The sequence below is a fragment of the Coenobita brevimanus genome, chromosome 92, assembly GCF_032717465.1.
Source record: "Coenobita brevimanus isolate Jiangsu-jjx chromosome 92, ASM3271746v2, whole genome shotgun sequence".
NCBI lineage: Eukaryota > Metazoa > Arthropoda > Malacostraca > Decapoda > Coenobitidae > Coenobita > Coenobita brevimanus.
Genome location: NC_137045.1, coordinates 20,631,689 through 20,653,156, shown reverse-complemented (window position 1 = coordinate 20,653,156; position 21,468 = coordinate 20,631,689). Strand labels below are relative to the sequence as shown.

At 41.0% G+C, this 21,468-nt stretch overlaps 1 protein-coding gene across 5 annotated transcripts in view; it reads right to left on the bottom strand.

Annotated features, from left to right (window-relative positions):
• by (focal adhesion protein tensin) overlaps window positions 1-21,468 on the bottom strand; it is a 272,729-nt gene that overhangs the window by 192,381 nt on the left and 58,880 nt on the right. For 4 of the 5 annotated variants that reach the window (XM_080282141.1, XM_080282143.1, XM_080282144.1 and 1 more), the window contains exons 3-6: window positions 13,966-14,115; window positions 7,695-7,827; window positions 6,618-6,861; window positions 2,914-3,078 (exon numbers count right to left, since the gene is read on the bottom strand). In XM_080282141.1, the coding sequence (XP_080138267.1) occupies window positions 2,914-3,078; window positions 6,618-6,861; window positions 7,695-7,827; window positions 13,966-14,115 (692 nt within the window). Of the gene's footprint in view, window positions 1-2,913; window positions 3,079-6,617; window positions 6,862-7,694; window positions 7,828-8,087; window positions 8,130-13,965; window positions 14,116-21,468 lie in introns of those variants that run through there. The other variant, XM_080282145.1, reaches the window with a different exon arrangement.

Here is a 21,468-nt window from a genome sequence, read left to right as displayed (position 1 = left end):
AGTCTGTGAGAGTTTTATACCGCACAATTGTCGTTGCTAAAGCAGATATACCATTACTGAGCTCACATCTGGCCTTCAGTAGGGAACACATGTTTGTTTATGGGTGTGTACGGAAGACAGTGTTTTACATAAATGTGTTCCGCTACATTTTAGTACCGGTATTTCCTTTCTGCTTAAATATATTAAGCCTTTACACATGACCCAAAATTCATTATCCTGCCTCAGTTCTCTTGTCACTTTCTCACTAGTCAATGTCCACTTACTCTGCTGGGAGCCATGCAACACAGTTTTCACGCAGTCACCACTGAAACCATCAAAATTCAAAATAGGCAATGCATAGTACATAACTGCCTGGCCAGAGTAGCAAGTACCTGTCCTGAACAAAGAAGACAATTCTGTTAGATGACATAATGTAACAAACAACATGTATTTTATTTTCCTGAAGTTATACAGTGAAGAGGACAATACGGTATTGTAATATAAAAAATGCAAACGGTAGGGACTGTTTGGCACATCTGTGTATATGTAATGCATACCTATATCTATCTATCTATCTATCTATATCTATATCTATATCTATCTATATCTATCTATCTATATAATAATTTGCACACACACACACACACACACACACACACACACAAACACACACACACACACACACACACACTCAAACCACTCAAACAAGACTACGATGTTAATCCATTACATATTAATCAGATTACTTGCGGCCAAAACCGCAAACACACACCTGTCATATGCCTGTGTTGCAGAGACGCCAGACCTTATAATCAGCATAATGACTTTACTTTTAAAATTAGGGGATCATCCTATGCTAATAGTAATGAGTTTGTGCTGTATACTCATTAATCTTTGTAATGGAACTAATCGCTTATTAATTACAAATACACAAAGTCCAGGACACAAGAGGGGTGCAAGAGAGTGATGGAAAAGAGACGATGAATAACAGAAAACGATATATGACTTAGAACGTGCGACAAATATCAACAGGTAGTTTCCGAAGTGGTATGGGATATGAGAACGATTAGTGAAGTTGATAGTGGAGAAATCCCGTGCGACTGCAAACTATTCAGCCATTCTTGGATCCAGAACAATCATGAAAGGTGAATATGAAGGGATTATGGATGGTGCGTATTCATGGTGTGGAAGGAAGCGGTGGGTGCTGCAGAGAGATTTTATGCTGGTTGTGACGAATACAGGTATATATGGGTACATGGAAGTTCAAGTGAGTGGCTCAGCATCTATGTTCGAGAGACAGGTGTGTGCGTTGTCACCATACTTGTTCACTGTACATGGATGAGTTTATGACAGAGGCCAGAACAACAGAAGCAAGAGAGTATGTGGCGATAAATGAACTATATAAATTTTAGTGCAAGCAGAGGAGTTGTGCTACGTGCTAACAATAAAAAGGACCTTCGAAGACTGGTTTGGTGATTTGTCATTCTCTGTGAGTTGCCAAGTTTGAAAGTTAATGTACATACAAGTGACGGTTGTTAACAGAATGTGACTTAAAATGTGAATGGAGAGTTATAATAATCTGTGGAAAGTTTTAAGTACGTTGGTGCAGTGACTGAAGAGAGAGGTAAGTGTGAAAAGGCAGTGGAGAGTAGAGTGATTCAAGGAAGAATTGCCGCTGTTGTTACGAAAGGCTTGATAAGGAAAAAATGTTCAGACTACAAGGCAGCCGTGAATGAATTTTAGTTCCCACAAAACATATGATTATGAGACTAGTATGACATGTCTGAAAAGTCAACAGTGAACAGGAGAACTGAGACTGCTGAGGAATATGTGTGCGTTTGTATAGACTTGACAGGATAAAAAATACTGAGATATATGAGGGACGAAGAAAAGAAGCTTCACTATTAGATGGTATGGTATCACAGAGGAGATGGATATGAAAAGGATGGGAGGAGGCATGGAAGATCACGATGGTTGGATATGGTATAAACGTGAGTGAACGAGGTATGTAAACCGAGGGAGGCAAAGAATTAGCCAGGGATATGACTAGACGGATAAAGTGTGTATAAAGATACAAATGGCAAGGGCTGCAACCTTATTTCAGTTTATCAGCGGAATAGACTCTTCCTTAAAACCACTGCAAGGGCGACTCGGTCCAACATTGCACCCAGTGAATAAGGGACATGGCTGTGAGGGACAAGAGTTGATGGATGCGTGGATCATTTCACTAGACTCTTGATAATTCCCCGGCTATTTGCTTTATTTCCCATTTTGGATCATAGCCATTCCACTTATTCGTAAGAAGAGGTCTTGAATAATGATAATAATGTTGATGATGATGGTGATAATAGGACGTTTTCATGATTCTATGTAAGAACAAAACATTATGAATATATTAAATCACATCATAACGCTAACTCCCAGCCTCACGAAGGATGGGGATATTGAGTGAAAAGTTCATCGATCTCTTGGGGAAAAGGACAAAAAGAATAAAGGAAGGTCCAGATACAATCCTTCCTTCCTCTTGTGGTGTAGGAACACAAATGTAGGGCGATGGGGTTGTCACATATCTTCATCAAAACAAAGAAACAAAGGAGGAGTAGGAAATGTTCTAACTCACTACATCTGCCACATTTAAATACATCGTACAATGCACAAGGAATGTGTGGGTAGTTTCTTGTCCCTCTAAATTCCCAAGATACAGTATTAATATTATCAATGGTCATTAACCTCTAGGGATCCTCTTTATATGCACACTTCAGGAAGAAATTTATAACCATGCATATCTTTCACAGCAAGTAAAGTCCACATAAAACTTTAAGAACCAGTCATTATATTTTGAGTGCAAAAAATCTCTAAAATCTCTGGAGCAAATGCATTCAGATCAGTGTGACCACAAAATGCTCAGTGATAATCAACCAACTATTTTCTTACCTTGCTCCTCAGGGTGGTCAGTAAAGTTGATGTTCTGGTAGGAGTCCCACGAGGCGATGGCACAAGGGGATTTGTCACAGCTCACACTGGAGATGACCCGGGGCCGCTCCTCGGGGCTGTGGCTGAAGTAAAGCTCTACACTTCCATCCAGGGGGAACCTCATGTCTGATGGGGGTAAAGATACAAACATTAGGTAAATTATGAATGCAACACATGTAGCATAAATCATGCCTGTAAGATAGGAGGACACATAAGGAAACTAGTGTGACAGCTTCATGTCCGCATATTAAGATGATGGAAATGAAATAGCCTGAATACGAGTAGTATTAAATAAATAACGAAAATAACTTTGATACGTTAAAAGAGGCAAAATTATAGGTGCCAATTGATGTGATTTACTGCTGGAGGAAATGAGAAAACAGATGGTGGACAAATGATAACAAGCTCAGCAAACATGTTAAGCCCACTCCACAGCAGGCGACCCTGTGAAACCTAGAGGCTCACAGCAAACGCAAATACCCTAAAAAGATGTTCAGAGTATGACATAGTCCTAACACGGTTTTCTGTAACTGGATGCTCTAAGTCTGTATGCAATGTTTTATCTCTAAACCTCCTCCTCCCCCTGTAAAAAGTGTGTACTTGCCTCACCCCTGCAAGCTAAGGTGTGGAAAAAAATCATCTGAATAAGAAAAGAAGTTGAGGATACTGGCTTAGGGACTGAGGTATGTGGCATGAGTGACAATGGTGGTTGCTTTCAAGAGGATGTGAGACCTGAAAACCTGATGAAGGATATTTTTTTTATAAGCCGTGGGATACTGAAATGAGCGTACCACTCTAATGTCCGTCTTACACAGTGTGCACAGTCATAGGAGTAGGATGAACGTACATTACTTCTGAACCATTTGTGGATTCTTATACATAGATAACTAAAGAACCTGAGACTGTGACACATCCAATTACTACCAAGAACTTAGTGCTATCAAGTCCCAAATTTCACCCTCATTCTCATCAACATCATAATAACCTTAACTCCAACTAGAAAACAGATTAGTCATAAAATTAATAGAAAAATTGTTAGTGCTTGGAAGATCGAATTTTTGTTGAGTATGTTCAGCGGAAGAATGAATGGATGGAGAAGTTATAGCAAATACTGAAATGAAAAAAAAAAAACAAAAAAAAACAATAATACCTAAAAGAAGCACTGCCTTGCCCTCATTCTTTGTTGGCTGGGAACAGGTCTGACCAAAACCACACACACACACACGCACACACACACACACACACACACACACACACACACACACACACACACACGTGTATGTGTGTGTGTGTGTGTGTGTGTGTGTGTGTGTGAGAGAGAGAGAGAGAGAGAGAGCAGCGTCTTGCTTTGGCAGGAGAAAATTAAATTCACAAATGCAGAGTGAGGTAAACAAGAGGTGGGTGGGGAGTGTATACCCGGGGAGGCCAGCTGCACACGGCATACTGCGTGTTCCTGGCATTTTAATCTGCTCTCTACATCATACACTTGTCTACAACACACACACTCTTTAACACACACTGCCTAAAACACATGCTCTCTACAACACACACACTGCCTAAAACACATGCTCTTTACAACACACACACTGCCTAAAACACATGCTCTCTACAACACACACACTGCCTAAAACACATGCTCTTTACAACACACACACTGCCTAAAACACATGCTCTCTACAACACACACACTGCCTAAAACACATGCTCTCTACAACACACACACTGCCTAAAACACATGCTCTCTACAACACACACACTGCCTAAAACACATGCTCTCTACAACACACACACTCTACAACACACGCCACCTACAACATATGCTCTCTACAACATACAAAACCTGCAGCACATACTCTCTACAACACACGCTACTTGCAACACATACTCTCTACAACACACGCTACCTACAGCACATGCCCTCTATAGCACACTACCTACAACGCATACTCTCTATACCACACGCTCTTTACAACTTATGTATTCTATTTCGCAATTATTAGTTTCTGTTGCATAACCCTTTTTAAAAGTTTACCTTCACATATGTATATTATATACATATAATTATATATATGATAATTTCATAAGTGCGTTCCCATGCACAGTATTACAAAGTTTTGTGCAGATATAAAGAATAAAACTTTTTCCAAAAATCACGTAACATATAATGCATACTCTGCCGTCTTCATAAATTTTTGTACAGATAAAGAAGCACTTCTGCTTTATTTAAAAAATTTAGGGATCTTAAGCTGTTATAGTTACCCTATATCTGCGAAGTTCTTGCATGGTAATGTATGTAAATGATGCCAAGGAGCTTTGCATTCATTTTCTAAAAAGGAAACTACTTACCCACAAACCGTCATAGTGGCTCAGTTAAGGTAACAATAATATTCAGTTTATGACGGGGCTATCCCTTACGTGTGTACTGTATAAGCGATAATCATTATGAAAAATGTTCTATGAAAAAATAACACATATTTCTTTATTTTGCTGATGATACTTGGTCCATATCAGCTCATTCCACAGATCACTAAATCCCCCAGCAATCGGTGAGTGTGATACACGAAAAACTATTTCTACTCAAATTCAGATACGCAACAATGGTGCTTTATCATCATAATCATCATAATCTCTGACACCTTGTTCCCATGTGCCCTGCCACCCCCCACAACAGGGGACACCTGTGATAGACGTGCTTCCAGGCTACTTTGTCCTTTCATACCTCCCACTCACTCATTCATTCTTCCTCTTCGTACACAGTTTTCATCAAATACTGGTCTGCTATCTTCTTCCATACTACATATAATCTCTTTTCTCCAGCATTACCTCCACTCTCACTTTTAACTGACTTTTGACTCTGTCTATGTGCATTTTTAATAAGTCCATGCCATCAACATAGTTCTCTTTATCTGTTATTACTTAAAGTACAATTGTACTTTAATTCATGGAATGATAATATTATGCCTCTTTGTGCACACAGTTAGGCTATACAGTTACCTCATCTTTACAACAAAATAACCAATTTTATTACTGCCACAATATTCACACCAGCACACATTCCACTACTTCTAACTCCTACTTTTATACTGAAACACGTCTCTATTCAGTATCCATCAAAATCGTTTCTCCTACACTGTTTCATATTCTGTACCTTTAAAAAATATGACTTCTTCTGACCCTTTTTCCTACACTGATATTTGTTGTCGTGTTCCATATTACTGCGGCAATGGTAGTGTATACATAAGGATCTTATTTTTTAGTTAGTTCTGTCATTATGTTTCTCAGTCTTATACCTCGCGTTTGCTTGCCAGTCTCATACACAGGGTATTACTGTAATGATCCCTCATTTCCTAACATCTGCCTACTTAATCATGACCCTGCTTTTCTCGTTTCAGATACAGTATTTAAATACAAGTATCCCATAAAAATGCTACCTAAATTTACTTTTCAGATCTCTTTACTATGTCCTCCTAAAGTATTTACCTCATTCTTCTTAAAGTGATATTTAGCTCAGACTTAAGGACTTCACTGTGCTGGTCACTATATTAATAAACGTTTCCTGTAGCACACCATCACAGTTCATTCTGTAACCACAATACTCGTACCCATAACCGAATTACTCGGTTATGACCTCTTCACACGTGCACCATGACAGCGAGTCCCCTCACCATTACATGCGTCGTCCAAATCCGTCCTGCTAAACGTGAGGACCTTCTCAGAGACGGCACAGGTGTGGAACTGGACCCTAAAGATGACCTCCCTTGCAGCGGGCAACAGACGTCGGTGGTACGCCTTAAGAAGAATGTCGCCTCGCAACTGCACGCCTGCCTCAAAGCCTATGGTTACCTGCCGCATTGTTTCCGTCAAGTTGTAGATTCCTGATGTGTAGATGGGTGTCATCCCTTGATAGATCTGTAAGAGCGATAGTTGTCAGTAAAACTGAATATGTGTTATCCATAAATTTTTGCAACTAATTCAATATTATGGGGCTGCATTCAGCATCTGGCCCTACATTAGGTTATATTCAACCTAATAAACAAGACAAATCTGTATCATAAACATACCTAAATACTGTACAGCATTTCCATAACACTGCAAGGTACTACAGTTATGAGAAAAATATTTTATTCTCATTCGAGTAGAATACTCGATTTGTCTACTTAACACTGAAGCTACATCTACAAGGTGGAGACGCTGAAGAACTCTGCTACATGCAGGCTAATGCTGTACTAGCGTTACCGAATATTTTGCCCTCAGCAATAGTACAGTTACCCTACAGTATTTCTTTCCCTTTTGTAAAATGGGGAGATACATGTGGAAGACTCATTGTGTCAGAGAAAGTGTATGTGTATCCATTAATACACTGATTCTAGCACAGAAACTCTGCCACGTAAACGCTAATCATGACCGGTGGTAAAAGAATATTCTCAGGTAAATGTATAACTCATCAATCTTTGCAAGGAAACACGGTAAATAAGGACCTTGTGTGTAGGTACTCCACCTTCATGTGTCTATCACCTCATGAAAGTATCCCTCTGCTGATTCACATGTCCATCGCTGTACAATATTGCCAGTTTTATGCTAGGATTTGGTAAACAGAAAAATGCAATTTTAAGTAAGAGCTAATGGGAATATTCATTATCATCGTACCTGTGTTACTTACAATACAGTTAATGCATAAATTACAATAAAACAGAAGACAATTCTTGGGTTTCTGCTCACAGCTGCTTAAAAAAATCTCTTACCTTAATGAAGAAGTGACAGCCTCCGCGTGGTTCAAAGTGTGGGATGCCATATAGGGTGAGGGTGTGGAGGTAGAGTGGACTAGAGTTGATGCGGATCACCCCAGACAGCAACCCCGCGAAGTACTGTACATACCTGCCGAATGAACTCATGGTAATATGCAGCACCAAATACTGTACATTTGCTCATAAAGAACTGAAGGAGCGTGTTAACAAAATGAAAAATGGTGGTACAACTCTTCTTGACTTGCTACAGCTAACTATAATCATGCCACAGAGACATGTATACAAAGCCTGCAATTAATAAACTTCGCTTTTACCTGAAAAAATGTGACATACAGAATGCAGTTTACTGACAGAAGCTAATGGGTTTTAACTACGTATTCAGTGACGTACTGCATACCAGTACCGCATCTCTCTTCCCATCCCATCGTTCGCACTCTTAAGAATACGTGTACTTATTCTTCACAACATTTGTTTGTGCCTGCTGACTCAGACAGTGCTGCATACATCTTCTGAGCTAAGTAGCTGAAATTTGGACAAAGCAGTGATCTAATCCTACACTAAAAACAACGTTCTTGGTTTTCCCTCAGGAAAAACGAAAACAATACTAACCACATTATACCAGCATATTGCGTAAGGTAATTTAGGGACAGGAGTGGGGTCTAGAAACCACCAATCTTTGTACTGGTGTAGGATCGTGGCTACCCCATTACTCAGTACCTGCCCATATGACTTAAGGAGAGGGGTTAGGTTGTACCTGTGGCTCCCTTTACTCTCTGATTCAAGCCTAAACTTATTTCACATAGCTATGCTCTGGATCTCCACACCCTATATGCGTGTGAGGAATGACGTTAGGATGACGGATAGATTAAGCAATTTTATATTTCACTTTTTTCCTCTCTTTGTTCCTTCTGCTTACAAAGCATAGTATACAAACCATACTAACATTTGTTGCAACTACCTGATGTGCATACATAAAAAAGTTTTGTAACAGAAAATTAATGATCAGCCCCCCCCCCACACACACACACAAGAGAGAGAGAGAGAGAGAGAGAGAGAGAGAGAGAGAGAGAGAGAGAGAGAGAGAGAGAGAGAGAGAGAGAGAGAGAGAGAGAAATAACGTACTGATAACAATCAAATCATCTCTTAACACCCAGGCACATGTAGAGGTGTATGGTATGTAGGAGGACTGCTGGGCCTTGATAGCAGGCTGTGAAGCCTATGCCCAGAGTCGGACACATAAAAAAAAAAAAAAAAAAAAAAAAAGGCTGAGTCAATACGGTCCAACAGACCATCTCATTCTCAAAAGAGGGATGTCACTGCTTAGGCAACAGTTGATGTTGATCTATCCTAGTTTAGCCTGGCCAATCAGGCCCATCAGCCACAGACAAACAATCACTCTTGCAGGGCCGTCCCGTGCAGTGAACCGATGTTCCCAGGCGGGTGACAGCGCCTCGCCACAGCAAGACGAGGGGAAAAGTGAGGGGGTTTGGTTCCTGAGTGGAAGCTTCTCTGCAGCCGGTTAACAGGTGTACCACAGTAGGCTCCACCTCACCCCGTGATTTGGTTATATGGTAAAGTCGTAAATGGTTTTCTAGGTTACAGGAAACCATTAAACTTGACACTCAGTGCAGAGCTACGTGAAGTGGAGAGATGATTAATAAAAAGTAACAGGAAGGAAAGGGAGAAGTAGGAAAAAATAAGGGCAGACACAGAAACAGAATGATAAAGGTGAAGGAAGTAGGCAGCACTGCATCAGGTGAGTGGATGATGGCAGTCATCACCCACCACTTTAGACAACGGTCTAAATTTCTAACAGAAAGGGAGGCAGAACATGGACAGACCAGCGGGGTGGACACAGTACACGGACAGAACAATGACTGCGAATCAACCGCTTCTTTTCTGATCCGGGATCATCTCTAGGAGCGACCCTGGACGCCTTTCTCCCACAAAAGATTCTTGGAAACGAGGTGTTTCACTCCAACAGACCGTGGCGACTTTAGTGATGCCCCATATGAGCCCTCAAGCTCCTGCATCTATCTAATACTTCTGTATTTGTTACAAGAAGCTCTAAAGAAAGATAGTCGTAGTTATGTCACAACTCTGAATATATACATTAAGCGCTGTACTACAATTCATACACAAGTCTGACTACCGTGTCTATAAGTGAACACACGGTAACCGTTACATCACTAAAACAAGACAAGCAAAGAAAAAAAAGAAAAAAAAAATTCTCTTCTATTATAAATAACTACATTGAAATTCCATTATCCACAAAGTATGCAGTGTACTTCTTATCCCCTGGCAGAGTAAAGTATCTTCACAATGCACATACATACTGATCTTTACATATTTTCACCATGTCACAGTCAAGTAGATGGATGTTAACAGTATTTTGAAGGGACAAAATAAGGACTCTACTCAATTGTAAATGCTGTTCAAATCGCACAACCCCGAAGAATCGAACTCACTCCTGCCTGACTCCAATCTCCTAGACAGTCACTGTACCACAACCACCGCCATAATGAGGAGGCGCACTTCTGTTTCTCATCCCTGCGGTCTTTCATTAAGTCAGCGACTGTGTTATTGAAGTGTGTATCTCCAAGGCATGGCAACACAATAACAACACATTATGCCCTTTGTGTTGATCATGATGTATATGTTCAGGATTATTTTACAGATTGTAGCTTACTTGTTCCAGTCTATGGTATTTTAATGGCAATTCTGAGTTCAAGGATAATAATGAAATATGAAAAAAGGTACTCTAATGAATAAGAAAAAGGTCAATGCGATTACGAATATCTGAAGCTCTGATGTAGAGCTAAAACAATATGATGCTTGTGGTGTACACTGTTTATTCTCCCGCCACCCACACGCATGCACGCATATTATGTATGAGATCAGATATAACAAATAAGAGCAAGTATAACCTCCTCACAGGGTATTGGCCATGTGTCAAGTGGGTGTTGTCCCAAATCCCGGCAGTGAGACAATGGCTCCAAGAGGAATACAGGGCTAAATGCTGATAAAGAGGGGCAGGGGAAGGGGGAGGACGCCAGGAATAGAGGTAAAGAGGGACTGAACACTACCACGACGAGAATACCTCTCATTTATGTTTTTAATAGCACATTGCGTGATAAGGAACAATGAAAGCAGTTACACAGTATGGTAAAATAATACAACAGGAAATCTACACAAAACATCTTAGAGTCTTTGGTACAAACCTCACCAACAGCGGAATGAGAACAATAAGAACAGTTTGGTAATATTAACACTGCACTGGAACCTGCCACAATCTGTCACCATTATTAACCATTAGCGTTCATTACCGTCTGTAACATCGCAAAACCGGGGATATACGATAGGACGACTGTGTGTGCCGGGATAAATAAAATCTTATTTGCATAATTAAGCAATGCAAAGGCCTATTTATGGAAGGAAAAAATTACATTGTTGTTCATCATAAAAACATAATGATGTCCAGAACGGTAATCATTCTGAATAACTTGGGTAATGAGCAATCACAGTGTCAAAATGTCAGTATTTATCATACAAATCTTAAATATAAAGTTTAAACTCTCTAAATAACTAGCCACATATTAGCCACTACTTTTCTTCAAGTTTAGAAATTACTTCTAATATAGATCCTACAAATACATTTAAAGGTTTTAACCCCATGAGTTTTGTGATTTTTTCCTAATGATTTTATTCAACACAGATCATTGTAGTGAAGGGGTTAACAATGGCCACGTCTAACACCTCTGCCCGGCAAATTCTCTTCAAAGGTAAATAAAATCGTCTGTAGGTACCAAAAATAAAATATAAAAGTGTGTCACAGAACTGAAGAGGTTAGTATTCGGTAATCGATATGAACATAGAAAAAAAAAAAAAAAGCATGCTGATGAGGGTGAAATGCTAATCAACACTACGTAACCTAGAACACTGTGCTACGTATAACATAAACACACACACACACACACACACACACACACACACACACACACACACACACATACACACACACACACACACACACACACACACACACACACAAAACAGATGAATAAGATGGGTAAATTGGCACTATATTCCTTAAACCCACACCCTAGGCGATATAGTTAGTTTTTTTACTCTTGCTATCACCAGACAAACTTATTCAGCTTAATGGTGACGACTGGAATGGATTGGGGTTAGACTGAACCTTGACAGCTGGACATTATTCTAAACTTGAATTAAATCACTTGGCGGTGGTGAGAATAAAATGAAAATAATGTCATCGATGTGAAGGGATATACTACTGAGAACACTGCACCTGTGGCTGCTCATTATCAACTGAACACTGTGTAATACCTGCATCATATTACAGTACAAATTTATGTGGAATGGATGTATGTAAAATAAGAGACTGAGTAGAAGAGTGTATGCGAAAGAAGTGGAGGGGAGGGGAAAGGGGAGATCAAAAGCGGGGGAAGGGATGGGGTGGACAGATACATGAGTGAAGAGAGTGTAAGCTGAAGGGAAGGCAGTTGAATGGCAGAGGAAAAGATGACGTGGAGGTGATTTGTATGTGGCCACCTCTTACGGGATTAAGGCGCCTAGCTATAGATGATCAGATTTAAAATATACTTCCCTATGGTTAGCATAAACTTATTTCCTGCTGTGCTAACCCCATGACTGCTTATTTCAAAACAGAATGACTATAACTGATACCAGTCCTTTCTGTTTTATAGTTCGGTATAATATTGTGTTTATTTCTCAATCATTCTTATACTACCTGACGTCTCACAATTTCAAAATCTTCCTACAAACCACAATTCTACTTAACCGAAGAAAAGACTAATCTCCGCACTAATCTTGACCCAAATCTGAGCCACCCTACCAAATTCTCTCCAACGTTTCCTTAATTTAAGTTCAAGCATCCTTCACAACACTGACTTACGCTAGGCTCCTCATTCCCGGCATTTAAGGCGAGAGTAACATTATGTGAGCAATAAACCCCAGCCACTACCTTGATATAAACACTTGAGGGCTACATCCGTTTGGAGCGCCTTAACCCACTAGATCTCCAGACGTTTATTTGGTCAAATGGATACCACCCAACGTGATAAATGGATTCCTGGGTTACAGGAAACCACTGTGTTTGTCATTCAGTGTAGGGCTACATGAAGGCAGAACTACAACTAGCGAAAGGACGTTGGGCGCCATACCTCCACACCCCAGAAAAGGCTAATCAACCATTTTAAACCCAGTCTAACTAAGTTCAGTCATTCATCCAATCATATAACTAAAATAAAAAAGTTAGCAAAAAATCATACGAGACTTTATTCGGCGCCTCTTCCCACAAAACTTGCTAATGCCAAAGTTAGCCCCACATCTTTGAAATCTTAACTCCGTCTCCCCTGGCCCCACTCCCTTCCAATCGATATATTCCTCTTACTACCACTTCCGCAGACTGGCTCATATAACGTATGCTAATGCTATAAAGCCTGAAAAAAGGCCTTCTCATCCTCTCTCTCTCTCTCTCTCTCTCTCTGTAATTCTGTATTTGTCGTTGAGGAAAGAGTATAGTGTTGGCTGTGGTGGCGGAGAATGGCATGTAGTGAACTGTAGCACACGGCAGTCTAACAGTAGCTGTAACAGTGGGGAGTGACATGTCATAGCTGTGGTAGTGAACAGTGAAATGTGGTGGCTGTGGTACTTACGGACAATGAAATACCGCAGTTCTGGTGGTGAACAATGAAAGTAGCTGTGGTTGTGGACAGTGGTTTGTGTTAAGGCAAAATGGAGAGTGAAGTGTGGTAGAGAATAGTGAAATGTGATAGATATGGTAGTGAACAGTGACATGTGGTAGCTGTAGCAGTAAATAGCTAAATGTGGTAGTTGTGGTAGTGAAACCTGAAGTGTGGTAGCTGTGATGGTGGACAGTGAATTGTGGTAGTTGCAGCAGTTAACAGAGGAATGTGGCGGATGTGGTACGGTGGCAGTGGACAGAAGTGTAGTAGTTGCTGTAGACGGCAAAACAAATGTAACTGTGGTAGTGGACATGTGGTAATTGCGGTAATGGACAGAGCAACGAGTGGTAATGGAGAGAATTGACACTGGTTGTGGAAAGGGTATATATTCGTAAGCTGGTTGTGGTTGTGTACAGGGTTGTAACAGAGGACAGTAGTAATTACGCTAGGGGACATGTGACAGCCGCGGTAGTGGACGAATACACAGGGGTTGTTGGCAGGGGATTATGGTCGTGCCAGGGTAGTCGTGTGGTACTGACCTCTTCTGTGATGGGTGGTACAGCTGGCCAATCTTGTCGTCAAAGAATCGTTTCATGGCGTATCGGTCGAGTGCCTGGTCCGTGGCGGCGCAGATGTTGCTGTAGTGCATGTACGCGGCCACCACCACGCCAAGCTTCTCGTACCCACCCCTGCCGGAACAACACACACATCACACACTACACACAATACTGCATTAGTTACATCTAGTGAACTAGGGGCGTACCTAGAGATTTCGGGGCCCGGGGGGCTAGGTTCTTTGCGGGACCCCCCTCCTGGAGGGGGGCCCCGCAAAGAACCAAGCCCCCCTAATTCTCAAAACTTATCTAATATCTCAGTCGGGATTATCAGGATGATAAATATATATAAATATCTTTAAATATTAATAAAAAGGCTTATAAATTTTAAAGGCTTTTGGGGGCCTCCCTCAATTGGGGGCCCGATGGGCAGTTTCAAACAGCCCCCCCCCCCCCTCAGGTACGCCACTGAGTGAAGCTTCTACCAAAACACTCTTGCAATATTACTCTGGACGATAGGAATAAGTGTGTGTGTGTGTGTGTGTGTGTGTGTGTGTGTGTGTGTGTGTGTGTGTGTGTGTGTGTGTGTGTGTGTGTGTGCACTTTTGGTAGCCATTAGAAACTACAGTATACAAATATCGAGTAACTGAATCTATCACCAAATCTTTGAGCCAATATTTCCCTTCGGCTCAACCACTCGTAATACCTAATACCACTTTCCATCGATTAATTTTACGTGACTCCATGATAAATTATGTTCTTTGACCTTGGAAGCAAAGTATGGTTTAATTTCCTTTTCACAATTCGCCTATGGTTTAATAGTTATAAAAAAAGACGACCCTGTACCTATGATATGTATTCATGGTATAAAGTCATTCTGTTGTTACTACATATTATACCCCATATGATTGACCTGTGCAGCTGAGATGTATGGGGCGAGTAGGGTGTGTTTGAATCGAGGCTGCTGATTGGCCGCCAATGATTTAAATCTACAGCTCTTCTTATTTTAACACACACATATATATATTTTTTAACTGCCCTCAATACAAACAGCCAGATTAAATAAGGCATAATTTCCGAAACTGAAAAGGTCAAAACTAGCTTTAAAAAGTTTATTGTTATCAAAGAAAAATAAACTTGATTACAAATGTTTATAAATGGATGAGTTATGTTTGAAGCAAATTATCCACCCATGGTGTAGGCTACATCCAAGTCCGCATGTCGCACTGCATCCACCCACGGTGTACACCTACGTCAGCATGTTGCACTATAATATCCACCCACGGTGCACACCTACGTCCGCATGTTGCACTATAATACATAAATGCATTTACTTCAATGACATCATCGGCAGCCAATCAGCAGCCGCAAAACAAACACACCCTACTTGCTCCATACATCTCAGGTGCACAGGTCAACCAAACAGACTATACTAAGTGCAAATTAGTAGTAAAATGAGAAGGGTACCGGTGATGACAGAGACAGAACTGAAAGAGTAGTGAGACAGAGGCTGAAGTGATGAGACTGCAATACCTACAGCACAGCAAAATATACAATGTTAAAGTACAGTAAAAGACTCGGTATACTATAGTCACTGAAAAAAAAAAAGTCAAACCAGTAGGGTAAATATTGCCGACCTATTCATTGCACCAAGCAAAGCAGGTAAGATATTATTTTTAGAAGGAAAATGAAACAAAAAAACAAATTGTAATATTACTAATTTTATTGACCCTTCAGTACTAGCCATCCCATCCTTTGCTTTCAGAACAGCTTTTATATGATCTCGCTTGATGCCAGACTACATTATTTGGAAATTATGCGAAATGTGCAAAGGAGTTCTTCTTCAATCTTCTAACTGCCTCCTCTGGCTTTCTATTTTTCTATATATATATATATATATATATATATATATATATATATATATATATATATATATATATATATATATATATATATATATCTATATATATTTGGTTTTACGCCAGGTATCCCCGAAGGGCTAAGGCGATGCCCCTGGGTAGAGGACTTTTGGATTGGGGCTTATATATATATATATATATATATATATATATATATATATATATATATATATATGCGGTTAAGTAGCATACTTCTTGCTCCCTGAGAAGCTTAGCAATGCCATGATATCCTCTTGTAAACACTGAGGGCACGAGGAGTGAATGTCAGGCAGGCAGGCATTCCACCTGAGTGCCACCTTAACATGGATAATACAGAGTGGTTTTAAAGGAGTGTACACACACACACACACACACACACACACACACACACACACACACACACACAAGGATTGCATCTACTAAGGTAGAGATGTGTGTGGTGGAAAGAGTGAGAGTGAGCCGCCTGCTACACCCAGCCCTGCCAACACGAGTGAGGGCCTGCACCCCACCATTCCGCGCCAGGATGGAAGGGATGCTGAAGTTTGCATACCAAAGCGTCTCCACAAGTTTCACCACGCCGAGTTTTTTTTTTTACACACACTCACCAACATTCATATTCATCCCCGCCCAGGAAAAGATTTGCTCTTGGCGGTAATCTAATTTACTTCTCGAAATTGTTCAGCTCCTCCACCTCCTCCTCGTACTCATTTTCATGGAAGAGCTGGGTGAGTTCTGTACGATGGAATTTGTCAAACTTAAGTGGAATGGCTGAATGTGTCAAACTTAAGTGGAATGGGTGAATAAAGCACTGGAATGACTAGGGACTAGATGCTGGATAATAAACATGGATATGGTTAGAATTATGTGCAAATCATTAAGCCTCTGAGGTGGGACCAAGGATTCCGGGGGCCTGCATGATGTGTGAATGAATGTCTGGTCCATTTTACTAGACATGCTGATGACAGTTCTCCCAGCTTATTGTGGTTTCTCCTTGCTTTTTAGATCCTACCTCACCCCATCCAAAGATGTGAAAAAGTCATGATGATGATGATTTAGAGGGATGAGAGATGGGGTACTGGAATAACTGATGGGAAAGTTGCAAGAATTGTGATATGGAGTGTCTAATGAAAGTGGACACTGTGGCGGTCTGGCTGGTGGATGAAATGAGAAATAACTGTGGAATATGTGAACGAATGAACGACGATTAAATAGGGTGACCCATTTAAGTGAAAGCGATGGAGGGAAAGCTGGAGAGTGGACGAACGAATGAAAGTAAATTAGGAGAAAAAGTACAAAGGATGGTGAAAGTGGAAAGATGGATGGAAATGGAATATGAAGTGGACTGAACATTAGGAAAGTGAAATGTGTGACTGAAGCTATGAGTGATTTAACTGAGGACTACATGTTGTTACAAAGCAAATAAGTAAAGAAACAATTTACGGCCCCAAGAGACAGAAAGACAACAGGTAAAGAAAATGAAGGCAAATCAACAAAGCGGAAATGGGTAAAAAAGGAACAAAAATGATTGAAAAAAGTCTAAAGTGGTAAAGAAGAAAAACTGCCAAAGTGCAAAAGGTCACAGAAAACTAAAAAACTAATCGATTAGGTGGAAAGCGGTAGATAATGAAGAAAAAAAAATCGATTAAATTAAAAGCTGAAAAAAGCAGAAACGGAAAAAGTCGACAAAATGAAAAGCGGTATGAAGAAAAATAGCGAGTGGAAAAAAAATAACGAGAGAAAAGAAGCAAAAATCGATAAAGTAGAAAGTGGTGAAAAAGTGGAATGCAAAAGAATGTCGGGAAAATTTGATAAGTATGTTGCAAATGGTGTGAGGAAGACTGCCACAGAAATCACCCGCATGTGATGGAATGAGGGATGGCCGAGTCATACGTGGTGACAGTTCAGCATTAACCCCGATGGAGGAGACATACGAATTTTGTATTTTATTTTGGCGAATATAAGGCGAGATGATTTTCCTCGGAGGAACCGACTGCAGATTTACGTACTGGCCGAGAATTAATAAGTTTTTGGTTATTCCAGTTACCACCTGACGTTTTCAATCACGTTTGGAGGAATTCAACGCGGCCAGATAACCATTTCATTCTATGCCTGGTAACTCCTGACAACTTAATTCTGCTATGGAGAGCGTTTTTGAAGTGGAGGGGTTAGGTATATCTTTATCTGACTTCTTATCTACTACAAAGCTCTCCTAAACTTAATAAAAATGTCTGGTAGCCTCAGGATTAAACTACAAATAGGTGTCATGGTACTGAAGGGGCTAACAAGCTCCTATTCACTCTCAGCTTAATAAAATGCTTTGGCGTTAGCTGGAATAAAGTACTAGAGTTGTTCTGACCATGACAGGGTTAGTGTCCTCTCTCCTCAGAGAAATGTGGAGCAAAAGGCAAGAGGGAGACACAGGAGACTTGTAAGGTTGGAGACACGACGAGGTGACGTGGTGAGAAACGAGTAAGGAAAATAATGAGGGTACACGACCACCGCCAAACGTGGCTGAAATAACGAAGAAAACGAAAATAAAGGGGAAACATAACTAAAACTGAAGGAGTACAGCGAAATGGAAAGCCCTTGGCAGTATGTTCAAAGGGTCTTAACCAATCTGCAAAAGAAATTAGTCTCCAGTGAACATAGCTATGATCAAAAATAGCCTTTTTTTTTTTTTTTTTTTTTTTTTTTTCATGTATGTCCAACTTAATATTCACCTTAGTTTGTCTGTGACGCGACTGGTAGCTGGGAGAATGAAGACATAGCAACATACACGTAATCTTATGCACAATTATAGCATGTGGAAGCTTATGAATACCGTCCCTGTAAGTGTGAGATGAGTGAGTGGTAGAGCAGACAAGAGTAATAAACAGGAACGACAGGGAGAAAACAATAAAATACGGACTGGATTGAGATGGGACAGGGAAATGAATGCCTGCATACGTACAATGCGAATAAGCAGTAGGGATGGTATTGAAAGTGACAGTAAGACATTTTTTTTTTTTTTTTTTACAGAAAATGAACAGAGGCTGGTATAACAAATAAACTAGAGGGACACTCAGTTGGCCGCATCTCCCCGACAAGGGCAATGTGATTTCCAAACTACTTTCCATAATGTGTTAGGCGTTCTCAATACCGATTAGGGTTTCGCTAAAAGTGTTTTCCCGGATCCAGAATCTGTAATACGATCCGGATCGGTCCCAAAAGTTTAATCGATTGTTCCTTGGGACATGGGCTATCTACCCACTAAATTTGGTCCAAACATCTCTTTTAGCTTTTGAGTAATCCTGCCAACACACACACAACCAAACAAACAAACAGGGGTGAAAACATACTCTCCTTGTCGGAGAGAGAGAGAAAAAAAAATTCCATACAGCAGATTACAGGTGTGTATGCTCCAACTGAGGATCGAGTGGCAAGAGTGAAAGATGAGTTTTGGGCGAGAGTAGAAGCATGTATGGACAAGTTTGAGAGGAGCGAGAGAGTGCTGTTGATTGGAGACATGAATGGCAAAGTCGGGAATGTACGAGTGGATGGAGTGGTTGGTCAGTGGGGTGTGCCAGCGGAAGTAGATGGGAATGGTAGTGCTTTGGTGGACATCTGTGCTGGTAAGGGGTTGGCAATAGCCAACACCTACTTTCGACATAAGATGATCCACCGGTATACATGGAGAGTAATGAGGAGGATGGATGGTGAACTTGTTGAACGAAAGGCAATGATAGACTACGTGTGTGTGGATGAGCGAATGAGAAGATAAGTGTTGGATGCAAGAGTGTGGAGAGGGTGGGGGAATGGAGTCTCGGACCATCACTTAGTGATGGCCAAGGTAGAAAGCTGCAAAGAAAGTGGTTGAGGAGGCGAGAAGGGGAAGACAGGAGGAAGCAGCTCCTGTGAGAAGAGTGGAGAAATTGCAAGATAGTGAGAAGAGGACAGAGTATAAGAGCATAGTGGAAGAAAGATTGGGAAGGTATGAGCTAGAGCAGATGGAAGGGGTGGAAGACGTATGTAAGATATTCACGGAAGAGATAAGCGCAACGTGTGAGGCAGTTTGTGGAGTGAGGAGGAGATGCAAGGGTGTGCAAGGGACAGCATGGTGGAATGATGAGGTGAAACGAGCTGTGGAACAAAAGAAGAAGGCATATGGTGAATGGTTGGCGAGTAGAGGTAGGGGAGAAGATGAGAGAGAGAAGAGAGAGGTATATGTGAGCAGGAGAAGGGAGGTTAAGAGACTGGTGAAGGAGGGTAAGAAGAAAGTGGATGAAGAGTTTGGGAGGAATCGGAGTGTGAAATGGAGGGAGAGTAAGAAATTGTTTTGGAAGGAGGTAAAGAAAGTAAGGCAGTGTGAAAGGGGAAATAGTAGGGGAGTGAAAGATAGGAATAATAGATTGTTGGTGGAGAAAAGAGAGAAATTGAGGAGATGGAAGGAGCACTTTGAGGATTTGTTGAATGTAGAGAGTGAGAGCAGTGCGAGTATAAGTGGTTGGGGAATGGCTGGGAGAAGAAGAGATGAGAGGAGGGAGGAAGAGATCAGTAGGTCGGAAGTAGTGGAAGCGATGAAGAAGATTAAGCTGGGAAAGGCCCCAGGAATTGATGGAGTGTGTGGTGAAATGCTTAGGTATGGGGGTGAGATTGTTGTGGAGTGGATATGGAAGTTGTGTAGATTGGCTTGGGAAGAGGGAAGGGTTCCAGAGGACTGGAAATCAGGTATAAGTGTTCCTCTGTACAAAGGAAAAGGGGAGAGAGAAGTATGTGGTAACCATAGGGGTATTTGCCTTCTTAGTGTGACTGGTAAAATATATGGTAGAATACTCATTGATAGGGTTAGGCATATGACAGAGGAGCTAGTTGGAGAAGAACAAGGGGGATTTAGGAAGGGAAAAGGGTGTGTAGATCAGATATTTGTTCTAAGATGTTTAGTGGAGAAGTATCTAGAGAAGGGAAGGAAAGTGTACGCTGCCTTCATGGACTTGGAGAAAGCTTATGACAGAATAGATAGGAAAGGTATGTGGAAGGTATTAAGAATATATGGAGTGGAGGGGAAATTGTTGAGTGCTGTGAAGAGTATGTACGAGGGAGCTAGGGCTACGGTGCGAGTGGATGGTGAGCTGAGTGAGTTCTTTGATCTCAATGTGGGACTGAAACAGGGGTGCGTAATGTCTCCATGGCTGTTTAATATATATATGGATGGGGTCGTAAAGGAGGTACAAGGTAGGGCAGTGGATGTGGGGGTGGCCCTAATGAATGAGGGTGAGTTTTGGAAGCTTCCGGTGTTGATGTTTGCTGATGATACAGTATTGTTGAGTGAAGATGAATGGGAGTTGCAAGGTTTGGTGAATGAATTTGGGACAGTGTGTAGGAGGAGGAAGCTGAAAGTTAATGTAAACAAAAGTAAAGTTATGGTGTTTGAGAGGAATGAAGTCACAGAGTGTGCAGTGAGGTTGGATGGTGAGGATATGGAGAATGTGAGTGCATTCAAGTACTTGGGTAGTGTGATGAGTAAGGATGGAACTTTGGGGGATGAAGTACGTGAAAGGGTACAGCAGGGAAGGAAGGTTGTTGGCACACTGAAAGCAGTGATGAGAAATAG